The 13,493-nt window shown below is 42.2% G+C and overlaps 1 protein-coding gene across 1 annotated transcript in view; it reads right to left on the bottom strand.

The window, feature by feature from the left end:
- The window catches only part of wu:fj29h11 (uncharacterized), a 153,603-nt gene that overhangs the window by 49,735 nt on the left and 90,375 nt on the right, over positions 1 to 13,493 (bottom strand). The window contains exons 28-36 of the mRNA XM_060844678.1: positions 12,304 to 12,457; positions 10,119 to 10,367; positions 8,490 to 8,699; positions 7,622 to 7,800; positions 5,909 to 6,098; positions 5,198 to 5,340; positions 4,347 to 4,531; positions 2,782 to 3,056; positions 617 to 833 (exon numbers count right to left, since the gene is read on the bottom strand). Coding sequence (XP_060700661.1) covers positions 617 to 833; positions 2,782 to 3,056; positions 4,347 to 4,531; positions 5,198 to 5,340; positions 5,909 to 6,098; positions 7,622 to 7,800; positions 8,490 to 8,699; positions 10,119 to 10,367; positions 12,304 to 12,457 — 1,802 coding nt within the window. The remainder of the gene's footprint in view (positions 1 to 616; positions 834 to 2,781; positions 3,057 to 4,346; positions 4,532 to 5,197; positions 5,341 to 5,908; positions 6,099 to 7,621; positions 7,801 to 8,489; positions 8,700 to 10,118; positions 10,368 to 12,303; positions 12,458 to 13,493) is intronic.

The raw sequence follows: 13,493 nt of genomic DNA, 5'->3' as shown, positions 1-13,493 counted from the left end.
CTTCTTTATGGTCATTTAAGCGGGCATTGGATAGGCATTTGGAAGTTATTGGGCTAGTGTAGGTTAGGTAGGATTCGGTCGGCGCAACATCGAGGGCCGAAGGGCCTGTACTGCGCTGTATCTTTCTATGTTCTATGTTCTATGAGATAGTCTTCCAACAATTTATTTTTGCTGAGAGACAACTATTGCCCAGAACATGAAGAACTTCCTCCAAACAGTGAAATGGGATCTTTTACACGTAGCTGAGCATTATTGGGATTTTGAATCAACATCATATCTGAAAGACAGCACCTTCAACAGCATTCCCTCGACCCCAAGCGAGGGCGCATATACACATGCATGCGCACACATACACACACACACACACACAGCTGTAATCTCCTCCAACATGGAGTAATCTATGCGGGTCACCATGGATATTTCCAGTTGTGGCCAAGTGACTGGAAGAAGACGAGCAAAATCCAAACTGGAATGGAGTGCAGTGTGAAAATTAAAGACAGCAACAGAAGCTCAATCTGAACAAAAGGCCCTCAGAATGCCAACATTTTAGCAACCTCCACATCCCCCTGGTAGTTTAACAAGGCACACATTTGAAAATCAATCAGGTTGTGGATACCTGCTGGGTACAAACACGGCTGGGAAATGTTTGAACAGTTCTGTCAGCTGACTCCCACTGCAGTTCCTTGCCAAGTAAGCGTAAACTCTGTGTATGTGCTCAGCTGGCGTCTGAAATTCTGCACCTTCCAAATCACCAGATCCACTCATAGGCATCTTCGCACACCACGATTTGAAGTGGTTGATCATCATGTCCACAGAAATGGAGGTCTTAATACCTGAGAAAAGTAGAGAATATTGAAACAATCCACAGGGCAGACAGCGTTATTATTGGAACAGAAGAGTATCTTGTCTTTTTAAAAGACAAGATTTCTTTACTCGCTTTCTTTACTCAGCGAGTCGTGAGTTCATGGAATGCCCTGCCAGTAGCAGTGGTGGACTCTCCCTCTTTATGGGCATTTAAACGGGCATTTGATAGGCATATGGAGGATAGTGGGCTAGTGTAGGTTAGGTGGGCTTGGGTCGGCGCAACATCGAGGGCCAAAGGGCCTGTACTGTGCTGTATTTTTCTATGTTCTAAAAACACTTAGTCATAACAATACATTTATGCAGGTCAAGTAAAATGGGGAAAAAAACAGAAAATGCTGCATGTGTCCTGTTGAGAGAGAAACAGAGTTGACATTTCAGTTCACAGATCTGAAACATTAACTCTAGTTTTTCTCATACAAAACTGAAGAATGTTTCTATCATTTTCTGTTTTTATTTGATTTCCAGCATTCGCAACATGTTTGCCTTTGTAAAGTATGGATTAGGTTAGACAACATAATGAACGCTGCTCCTTGGAAACAGAAATGATGTTAGATTCTATCCTGCAGGTCAGAAAAGGCAAAATCTGAAATTCAGATACTGCTTGCTAATTCTTCAAGAGGTACAGGCCAAGTTATTAGCAATAATTTGCTGAACTGGCCTGTATGGTTATCTATGAAGATGAATCTATCCTGATGAAGGGCTCTGGCCCGAAACGTCGAATTTCCTGTTCCTTGGATGCTGCCTGACCTGCTGTGCTTTAACCAGCAACACATTTTCAGCTCGTGTCTGGTTATCTATTAAGGATCAAAGTTGGACAAGTTTGTCAGTATGAGAAAGAACCATAGACATATGGATGTTGTACTATTTGAAAAGACCGAACGACTGTAGTCTGAACGACAAATGTGAACCCCCCAATACTAGAATCACTACCAATGATCCGGTAAATCACTGCATTGCCGAAGATTTACACTAACCACTTACATCACACATCCTTTTCTTTTATTTTTCCTCCCCATGGGATGTAGGTGTTTTTGGCAAGTTCGACATTTGTTGCCCATCTTCAACAGAATTGAGTGCTTTGCTAGTGCCATTTCAGAGGGCTATAGACAGGCAACCACATTGCTGCAAATCACATGGAAACCTAACTAGGTGAAGGCAGATGACTTCCTTCCCTGAACGGTTTAACAATAATGTACGGTGGCTGTCGCTGTCACCATCAGAGATTTGGCTTTACATTCCAGATCTTTAACTGATTTTTAAAAGCGACTGGCTGTCACGGTGGGTTTTTGAAGCAACGCTCCCAGATTAGTAACCTTGTCCTCTGCACTAGTAACATTACCATATCACCAACAGAGTATCAACAGTAGACAGATTACCACAGTTCCCAATTGGTATTTTAAGGGTGCTTTCAGATTGGATGCGTATGCAGTGAGCTTAGTTAACTGCACATTTAAAAAGATGGTCAGACTATGCTGATGAATATTACTCTACTAGAAATAACATCTTCATTTGGGATGGTTTTGACTGGGACTTTCATTATAAGGGGAAAAGTGACAGCAGATACAGCAATATCGATTAAGGAATTCCATTCACATCACCCATAATTCCCAGTCTTAAACATGCTGGGTTTTGGGAGAGGCCAACTCATGGAATTGGTTGGAAATGCTAAACGCCCAACTATGCTCACCGTTAACACAAAAGTGTACTTTCCAACAAGAATACTGAACACTGATCAGGGACTTGAATCTTGGCTGAGTTTCTGCTAATACCCCAGCTGAATGTCATCTAACACAAGTGGTCGTTAGCTTTTAATTTGCACCCATCAGTTACACACTAATCAACCAGAAAAGGCTGACCCCACAACCCCCTTTTCAAAGATTCTAAATGGTTAGTCAAAGGTTTTTCTTTTGCACTTACCAGTAAAAGCAGCAAACGTGCTCTTTTCAAGAAGATCGCAAGATACATAGCTGACGCGGTTGGCTAATAGTTCCATTAAATTGTTTGATCTCAGGTACACCTCACTAGGACGTAGATATGCTGTACAAAACCCTGCGCCGTTCTCAGCTGGACTGTCAGTGGGTAACCACGACAGAGTTGCAAGATACATTGCAAAAGAAGAATGAACTTCGTTCTTTAGAATTTTATCCTGGCTGTTCAAGAGTCTAGCTGTGCAGTACTGAGACAGCCTGCAACTGGAATAGAGAATTAACAGAAGTTAACTTTGAGAATATTGAAAATAGTTCACTGTGGAAGCCAGACACGTTCCTCCCCCAGCAGGAAATACATTTAGATTAGATTAGATTACTTACAGTGTGGAAACAGGCCCTTCGGCCCAACATGTCCACACCAACCCGTAACCCACCCAGACCCATTCTCCTACATTTACCCCTTCACCTAACACTACGGGCAATTTAGCTCGGTCAATTCACCTAACCTGCACATTTTTGGACTGTGGGAGGAAACCGGAGCACCTGGAGGAAATCCACGCAGACACAGGGAAGAATGTGCAAACTCCACACAGTCAGTCGCTTGAGGCGGGAATTGAACCTGGGTCTGCTGGCACTGTGAGGCAACAGTGCTAACCACCGTGCCGCCCACTGAAGGAAAGAGATTCTTATTCCTCTCTTAATCCTTATGCAACAGCCTGACTGTTCATTAGAACTTCCATGAAAACATAAGGAAGAAAACAGAGACTTCACAGGATAACAGATGATAACAGATGAGAAACTCCCACTACCCTGTATATACATAATCGCGACGAATGTTCTTATTCATCAACTTTATTCATACTAAGTGGAACTTGTTACATGAACAGATGAGGCAAATATTTTCAATGTATTTACAGGGAAGTGAGATCACTACATGAGGGAAAAGAAGAGAAGGTTTGATAAGGTTACATTAAAAGGAGCAGAACAAAGTCTACAGCCTATTTCAGGGCCTCAGGCTCAATGCAATGATGTATTGCCTGAGTTAATGTACAAATGATTTCTGATTTTGGCACAGAAATGTAACTCCAGTCCTCAGCGGGTTAGCACAGAATGTTCACAGCAGCAGGAGGAGCAGAGTGGGTTACCCTTGTGACTCTATAATGCAAGAAATGACTGGCTCCCGCCAGACATTGAGGAGAAGGAATTCCCAAAGAAGGGTGACACAATTTGACTTGGCATTTCACCCCACCCCTTCTACAGGAAACAGGCTAGAAACTGAAAGGCAGCAGAAGCAAAAACAGAAATTGCTGGAAATGCTCAGCAGGTCTGGCAGCATCTACGGAGAGAAATCAAAGTTAATGTTGAGAGTCCAGAGACCCTTCCTCAGAACCTGTCGTTTGCTCAACGTCCTACAACCTTGGGTGGGATAAAGGAGGAAGAGAAAAAGAAGAGAAAGGAAGAAGCAAGCAATGGGGGGAGGAGGAAAGAAGTCAATTTTAAAAAGAAATCTAAGTTTGATTTAAATATAAGGCAAATCACACACAGTTAACTTACCCAGAGTCCCAGTTTCTGTCAAAAAGTTTGAGCAGGTTAATCCTCTGTTGGAATTTCATTTGAGTAGACAGAACGTCTGTAGTCAAGAGGGTGTGAAGCTCTTCACAGACATAATCTTCCACAATATATGTATTATCTGCTGTGCTGGGCCACAATTCACAGATTTGTGCCCATGGGCTAGACACCTACAGTAAAATAAAAATTACTTAAACTGAAAATTTATAAAATCCATCAACATAACGCAACTTCAGCCCACATTGCTGATAAGAATCCATTTTCCCAGCTCTTTATTGTAGAGATACTCAGGCCTCTTGCCTGTCAGTGCTACAGTTCAGGGGCCAGGACTGGGACCAACCAGGAGAAAATGAGGACTGCAGATGTTGGAGATCAGAGTCGAGAGTGTGGTGCTGGAAAAGCACAGCAGGTCAGGCAGCATCCGAGGAGCAGGAAAATTGACGTTTCGGGTATAAGCCCTTCCTCAGGATGTCAGATAAAATTCAAGTCAAGTTTCCTGTTCCTCGGATGCTGACTGACCTGCTGTGCTTTTCCAGCCCCGCACTCCCGACTGGGACAAACCAGTCAATGTATCACCAGGAAACAGCTTTACCGACTCAGTCATCAAGGGAGAGCTGGCGAAGATTGCAAAGGGGTAGCGAATCACAAACAAAAGCGGGAGCAGTCAAAATGGACTGGGTGGGATGAAGAGAAGTGGTTTGTGTGGAGCTCAAACATTGTCACAGATCAAATGGGCTGAACAGCCTGTTTCTGTGAATACACACTGTGTATGTAAACACTGTCAAGTTTGGATACATACCACAATTAAAATAAGATTAATAAAAAGCTTAACTAACCAGTTCCTGTTTTGTAAAGGTACGTTTTTTCTTGTGAAAAACAAACAAATCCTGAACTCCAAGGGAACTGAAATACACCCTCCATCCTTCGGAATCATTATCTGTCCGCAGGTAGCATGAGTCCAATAGTACCCAGTCAACACCTGAACGTGCAAACATATAATTACAACACATTGTAGAAATATAAGAGTTTTATGTCAACTTATCACCACCCCTCACACTGTACAGATTTTGTTTGACGTTAAATAATGTCTCAAGAGATTTGTGCCCTATTGGAGTTCCATTGTAATTCCCAATGAGCTGGGCTGGTTTTGTAGCAGCATTGTCAGATACTGACCACAAGGAGGCACCAAGCACCTCTTCATGCTGGGAAAAGGACAGAAAGCTATTCCACCTCTTTGCTGCTAGCACAGACAGCCACTTCATAAGTCACCTGCCTGTCCCCTCTAGACAGACTAGAGGCAGCAAACATACCACACAAGGGAGACAGAAATGCATCGATTATATGAAAGATTCATTTATAATGTACTCAGCGCTAAGCCTAACAAGTCAAATTCACTGTTAACCAACACTGAATACAGAATTTATTGTATTATTCTATCTGACAGTTCAGAATCAACCTTGCGTAATGGCACTTATTTGCTGTAACACATCCCAGTATCTAATATCTATTTATTGTCCCCATTCCCACCTCCCCAAATTTGTTTTTACCTGGAAGGTCCACTGGTAAATTAATGGCATTCTTGTAGTTACATGTAAAGTTGACATTAACGTGCACTGGACAGACAAAGCCCTTGTTGGTAAGCACTGGAATGTAGGGTCTAAACTGCTGTAGCTCATTATCCTGACAGTGCATTTTGAGGAAGATGCTGTAGCTGACCACAACACCTTGAGACTTCTCCTGGAAAAAGTCAATGAGAGAGAGGGGAGGAGAAAAAAAAATACATAAAGTGAACAATCTGGAGGTTAAAACCAACATCAGGTTTCGGGGTCAATAACATCAAAATGACATTAACCCCATTTCAGTAAAGATATACACTGTGTGAAAACATCTCTCACGCCCCTATGATCAATCATCCAAATTAGATTAGATTACTTACAGTGTGGAAACAGGCCCTTCGGCCCAACAAGTCCACACCGACCCGCCGAAGCGCAACACACCCATACCCCTACATATACCCCTTACCTAACACTACAGGCAATTTAGAACAGCCAATTCACCTGACCCGCACATCTTTGGACTGTGGGAGGAAACCGGAGCACCCAGAGGAAACCCATGCAGACACAGGGAGAACGTACAAACTCCACACAGTCAGTCGCCTGAGGCGGGAATTGAACCCAGGTCCCTGGCGCTGTGAGGCAGCAGTGCTAACCACTGTGCCACCGTGCTGCCCTATACTGTCAAATTACTGTCAAAATTACATCCAAATTACTGTCAAACCAAATTACTGTCATGATTTAGTTTGTTTCCAAGAGTATTAAAACAACTTAGTAGCAACTTTCAGGTAATAATTAATTGTTTCACAAAGAGCTTAGAAAGGAAATCCAAAACAATGACCACCAATGTGACCAAACTCAGGGGTTACTCAAAAGGCCAGAGCTGGAGGAGCAGAGTTATCGGAGGGCTACAGATATAGGGAGGGGTGAGATCATAGATTGATGTGAAACAAGGTTATTTTAAAATTGAGATGTTGCTTAGGGAGTCAGAATAGGTCAACAAAGTTTGGATACAGGCATCAAAAGCTTTTGTGGAGTTTGAGTTTCTGGGAGGTGAGGCTGTCCCTGGCTGTAATTGAAAAGCCAGGTCCAGAGGTATCAAAAATCTGGATGTAGGTGCACTAAGACAGGGAAGACTTGGGTCATATCACAGAGGTGAAATTAGGCAGCCTTGGGATGAGATAATATGTAGTCAGAATCATATCTTGGAGTCAAACATGATACCTAGTGTGTTAACAGGATCTTTCAGCTTCACAGAGATGCCAAGGACTCAGCTCATAGCGGAGCAGAAGACAATGGTTAGCATTGCTGCCTCACAGCACCAGGAACACGGGTTCGATTCCAACCTTGGGCGACTATCTGTGTGGGGTTTGCACTTTCTCTCCGTGTCTGCGTGGGTTTGCTCCAGGTGCTCCAGTTTCCTCCCAGAGTCGAAAGATGTGTAGGTTAGCTGGATTGGCCAGGCTAAATAGCCCATAGTGTCCAGGGATGTGCAGGCGAGGTGGGTTAGCCATGGGGAATGCAGGGTTACAGGATGGTGGGTGTTTTAGTGGGATGCTCTTCAGAGGGTCGGTGTGGACTTGATGGGCCAAATGGCCTACTTCCACACTGTATGGATTCAAGGTTCTACATTCAGTGATGAAAATATGACTCGCACAGCAGCCACTTCTGCACTAAGTGTGACAGCGTTGAATTGGAAAAGTTTACCTTCCATCTTTGCTCCTTTAAGGTGGGTAGAATGTACTCGAACATGACTTTGTCTGGTTTAAGATAATAAACATCCATCCTTTCCAGAAGTTTGCGAATCTGCGAGTTACCCAAACTGTCAAGGCAGGTAAGCACATTGGGGTGGATGGTCTTCAGATCCCGATATAGCTCCTGAATACCTAGTTAGAGAAACAGAGAGCTATGATTATGATCAATTTTAAATTACAGACCATCTCAAAAGGAATCCACAGTAATACAGAGAAGATAGGGATTGATGATTCTGAACTTACAATTCAACCTTACTTTAAAAGCTGATGTCAAGTTTAAATGCACTCTCAGCCCTGGGAAAACAGGATTTAGTCTCCTCAGTTTGGTAGTTCTAGGGCTGTAACAATGATAGTACCATACTAGGCACTTTGGCACAAGGACGAGTTGGCTGACAGCCAATAAATTCCAAAATACACCTCAGCCACCTTTTAAGAGGATAGTAGCCTGCTATTAAGCTGATGGCAAGGGCAGTAGTGTGAACTGCTGGGCCAACAGAATATGTTCTGCATTTAGCAGACGCCATTCAAGTGGAGCAGCAGAATAGCAGTGATGCTCAGGCTTAGCAGGAAGGGGACAAGAACAACAATTAACCCTTTACTGAGCTCGGTACCCTGCATCGAACCATTAACTAATGGGGGTCACCCATCCCATCAAACCACTCTGGAATCCTTTGCTATGGCATCGGCAGGAGGCGATTGAGGGAAATTGCAAACAGCAGCAGAACAATGTCTTGGTAAAACTGAGCTCTCCAAAATAATACTCCATTAAGCCATGTCTTGGCATTAGATCTTTAGTTTGGAGCAACACAAGCCATCCTCACCTTGTACGCGGTTTACAAATTGTTCATTCTCTTCATCGTAAAGAGGGAAAAATATGGCTTGACCTTTGAGTGACACCATCCTTCCATCAGCAAGAGGAATGATTGGAACTGATTTCAAATCATCCAAGAGTTGTTCAGTATTCCCATATTCTTGATCGAGGCTGCGATAGTTACACACCAGCAATTTTGCAATCTTTTTCATGTCATCATCTGATCAATGAATTGTAAAAGAAAAATTTAAAATCTGAAGTAAAATCAGAGTCAAGATTTACATTCTTCCACCCTCCCAAAGCCTGATTTCATCCCACATCATGGAAGAGGAAAACAGCAACTTTATATAACCGAGCTACTTCTAAACTTGTTAATTCTTCCGCTTTGAATTTTTCAGAATCTTGAAGCTAAGGAGCTTCTTAGGTTCCCCAATGAAATTTATTTTCCTCAAAAAATAATCATAAGTTCAACACATTTAAATTTTCTGAACTTTACTTCCTAAATGAGAAAACTTGCTGATGGCCTGCACTTGGGTTTTGGCTTTTCACAATAGCAAGAGATTACGAGACTTGTTTTATTAGATTTGTACAGTTTATGTGAATGAGCTAATTAAGTACAATAACCATGATAAACTATCCTGTCAAGTCCACAGAGAAACCCTTGTGCACAAGTACTTTATGTTTTTTTAAAAGTAACTGGCAATTTATGTAAAAAGTACAAATTTCCACAAGTTATCAAATTATAGAATCATCATAATATTTCTGGTTAGTAACAGAATTTCCTCAAATCAGTGACAAAAGAGTTCAGCACATCCAGGATCATCAAAGCTGATAAAGATTCCATATTTTTATTTAATCATTCACTGGGGGCTAGTGGCAAGGCCAGCGTCTGTACCGCATCCCTAACTGCCCTTCAGCTCAGAGGACAATTCAGAGTCAACTACATTGCTGATAACCTAGAGTCACATAGAGCTGAAAATGTGTTGCTGGAAAAGCGCAGCAGGTCAGGCAGCATCCAAGGAGCAGGAGAATCGATGTTTCGGGCATGAGTCCTTCTTCAGGAATGCTTCCTGAAGAAGGGCTCATGCCCGAAACGCCGATTCTCCTGCTCCTTGGATGCTGCCTGACCTGCTGTGCTTTTCCAGCAACACATTTTCAGCTCTGATCTCCAGCATCTGCAGTCCTCACTTTCTCCTAGAGTCACACAGAGGCCAGGGCTGGTAAGGGCAGTGGATATCCTTCTCCAAATAGACATTAATGGACCAGATGGGTTTTTCTTAAACAACAATTAACAGTGTCATGCCACCATTACTGAACTTAGCTTTATATTCCATATTTATTTCAGTGAATTTTTTTTTTCTGGAACACAAAAGTGATGGCTGGCATTCCCTCCAGACATATACCTTTGACCGCAGATCTGTTGCAATGTGTCTGTGGAAGCATGGAAAAGTACCTGAGGTGCATGCTGCAAAGTATCTCAGCAAACTGAAGGCAGCCTGAAAATGTCAGTAATTCGCTACCACGCTGTGATTTGCTAGTTGATATTAAACATAGGACAATGCACTATTGTTTTGGAGCTACAACTTCTGAGTAACTTGTGAAAGTATAGCGTAACTAATAAAGAGGACAGGTTTATTACCATCGAAAGCAGAGTTAGTCTGTGTAAGTTCCTTTGCAATGGCTTTGGTGACTGCAATAATATCAGCACTGCTGAGTTTGTGTATGCCCAGGGCAGAGACCAGGGCAGGGTTGAGTGCAGACTGAAGCACTGGGCTCAGGTAAGCCAGATTCAGGTGTTTCTGAAGGAGCTCTGGGGTGATCACTTCTCGTACCAAGGCATCATGTGTTATAGCCGTTTGAGAAGGTAATCTGTATTCAGTTTTGCCGTCTGCAACAACAAAAATGGAGACATGGTTAACTTAACAACTACAGAGAGTGGGAAGCAGCCAAATCACTGGTTCCCCAAACCATGTAATGTTTGTCATGAGCCCTCTTGTATAGGTTTACGAGTGATGTTTTATATCTACCCATTAAGCATTAGGAATTAATTTCAGATTGAAGACAGTGCCTTTATTAATAACATTAAATCAATAAGAAATGGATAAATCAGGGAACCACAATGGATCTCATGTTGCCTGTAAGAACTGTTTACAACTCTTCCGAGTTTCTAATTATCGAGTGTGGGAGGGAAACAGGAGGGAGGAGGGTTGAAGAAAGAAATGGCTTCCATTAGCTGCAAAGTGAACTTTGACCTAGATAGTGTGCTCTGGTTTGCAGGATATTAACAAATCCATCAGTCCTAAAATCAAACATTTAAACAAGTCGGGCTGGTCAGACAGACTGAACAGTGACAAATGGAATTCAATCCTGAAAAGTGCGAGGTGATGCATTTAAGGAGGATTAACAAGGCAAGGGAGTACATGATAAATGGCTGGACCCTAGGAAGGACAGAGGATCAGAGAGACCTTGCTCTGCATATCCATAAATGAAGGAAGGCAGGAGGATGAAGGTGGTTAAAGCAGCAATGGGATGCTTACCTTTGTTAATCAGGGTATTGAATACAAGAGTGAACAAATTATAATGGAGCTGTACAGAACATCAGTTAGGCCACAGCTGAAGTACAATGTGCAGTCTGGTAACCACGTGATAGGCAAAGTCACCATAGTCCCAGACCACCATAGTCCTATTCTCCCAGTAGTGGGAGATGGCTGGTGGTGATTTAACCTCAAGAGTCACCACTACTCAGGCAGGGAGTGAGCATGAGAAGGCAGGACTTCATGATAATCTCGTGATTGCCACATTATAGGAAGGATGTGACTACACTGCAGGGATGCAGAGGAGATTCACCACCATGTTCCATGGACCGGAGTGATTCGGCTGTGAAGTGAGACTGGATAGGCTGGTTACTAAAACAGAAACTGCTGGTGAAACTCAATTGGTCCAGCAGCATCTGCGGAGAGAAAACAGAGTCAATGTTTCCAGTCTAGCGGTACTTCTTCAGAACTGTTCTGGCAAACCCATTTCTGATGCAGACTCACTGGAAGCGTTAACTCTGTTTTCTCTCCTCAGATACTGCCAGACCTGCTGAATTTCTCCAGTTATTTCCACTTTTGTTTCAGATTTCCATCATCTGCAGTTCTTTGTTTTATTCTAAATAGACTAGAGTTGTTTCCCTTTGAGTAGGGAAGGCTGAAGGTCAACTGATGGAGGTACACAAAGTTCCGAGGGACGTAGACAGGGTAGATAGGGAGAAACATTTCTTCTTAATACGTGTATCAACCATCACAGGGCACAGTTTTAAGTTAAGGGTCAGGAGGTTTAGAGGGGATTTGAGGGCAAAATATTTTCACCCAGAATGTGTCTGGGTACCTGGAATTCACTGCCTGAAAGAGTGGTAGAAGCAGGAACTCTCAAGATATTTAAGAACCATTCTGATGAGCACTTTGTAATGGCACAGTATACAAGGCTATACTCAAGTGCTGGAAATGGCAGCAGAATAGATAGATATTTGGTGACTGGCACCAACACAATGGGCTGAAGGGCCTCTTTTCATGCTGTAAAAGCTCCGACTCTGAAGGATTTTCTAGAAAACAGCGTTGCTATTTGTACCCGAGCTCTTTTCATCTTTCAAGTGTATTTATTCCAAATGTGGCATGAAGTGATATTTTTAATCCATTTCAGTCAGTTCACAAGGATCAGCTGCACAAATTAATTTTAAAAACTACTATTCAATCACACCATTTCCAATGGAGGCTCTCCTTGAATTTTAATAAGGTATTAATTCAACGTACGGACTGAATATATGCATGAAGAAATCTTCCTACCTTTGTTTTCTATTGTGGGTAAACAGGTCTGTCCTTTAAGGAGCTGAATAATCTGCCCGGCAACAGGTTGAAAGAAATCTAAAATCTCATCTGGTAGTGGAAGAAACTGCAGAAAATGGCAGAGACCTTCTAGTCCTTTAAAATTCGGATGGTTCTGTTTAGAACATTAACAAAAAATGGTGTAACCACATTGGAACCAATCTAAGTTACCAGCAGAAATAAAATAAAAATCTTCCTGCGAATACTGATACAATACACTTTACTACACATGAATCAATATAACATCAGCCATTTAAAAGAATACACATTTAAATCCCACATACTTTCATTCATTAGCCCAAGGGCAGACCCACAAACACACCTAGAATCACCAAATCAAGTGAAATCCTTCTTAATCTGAACATACCGCCATACAGAATCACACAACGTTATGGGACAGAGGGAGGCCATTCAGCTCACTATGTCTGCACGCGATCTCTCAGTATTTAACTCAGTGCCAATTTCCTGGTTTTTCCCTATAACACTGAACATTAATTTTTAAAATAGAAACATCAAATGCCCTCTTGAATATCTCAATTGAACACGTTTCTCACCTTTTACAAAGGTTTCACTCATTGATTTTTCTTTGCAGGCCTGCACTTACAAAACTATACTGAGTTAATTTTAAAATATACCAAAATCAAAAATGATGTGACATTTTGTATAAAGGCGTGATGAGAGATGTTAGATTAGATTACTTACAGTGTGGAAACAGGCCCTTCGGCCCAACAAGTCCACACTGACCCGCCGAAGCGCAACCCACCCAAACCCCTACATATAAATGTGCTTTAAGAAGTAATTGTATCTCAGTTTTAATTCATAAAGATTTAATTAATAAAAAATTGATATATCTGAGTAATCAAGAGGAAGTGAGTCAGATCTGAATTTCCTTGTTAGTGCTCAATGTCAGTATCAGCTCAGGTAACATGGGTCTTCAGTTGTGCTTAACCAGGATAACGCGATATTTCACAGCAGCCATATTTGTGGCTACTCTTGGCTACATCCAATTCGTGTGTGATTATGACAATCACTCCTGGGATACACAGTACTACTCCACAAACTAAACAACGAAAACATAAGTAGTACCATGGGAGTGCTGTGCTGTCAAAGGTGCTGCCTTTCAGAAGAGATCATGGAGCAAGAGCATGTCT

The sequence above is a fragment of the Hemiscyllium ocellatum genome, chromosome 25, assembly GCF_020745735.1.
Source record: "Hemiscyllium ocellatum isolate sHemOce1 chromosome 25, sHemOce1.pat.X.cur, whole genome shotgun sequence".
In the NCBI taxonomy this organism is placed as follows: domain Eukaryota; kingdom Metazoa; phylum Chordata; class Chondrichthyes; order Orectolobiformes; family Hemiscylliidae; genus Hemiscyllium; species Hemiscyllium ocellatum.
Note: the sequence above shows the minus strand (reverse complement) of the source record. Positions and strands in the feature narration are given on the sequence as shown.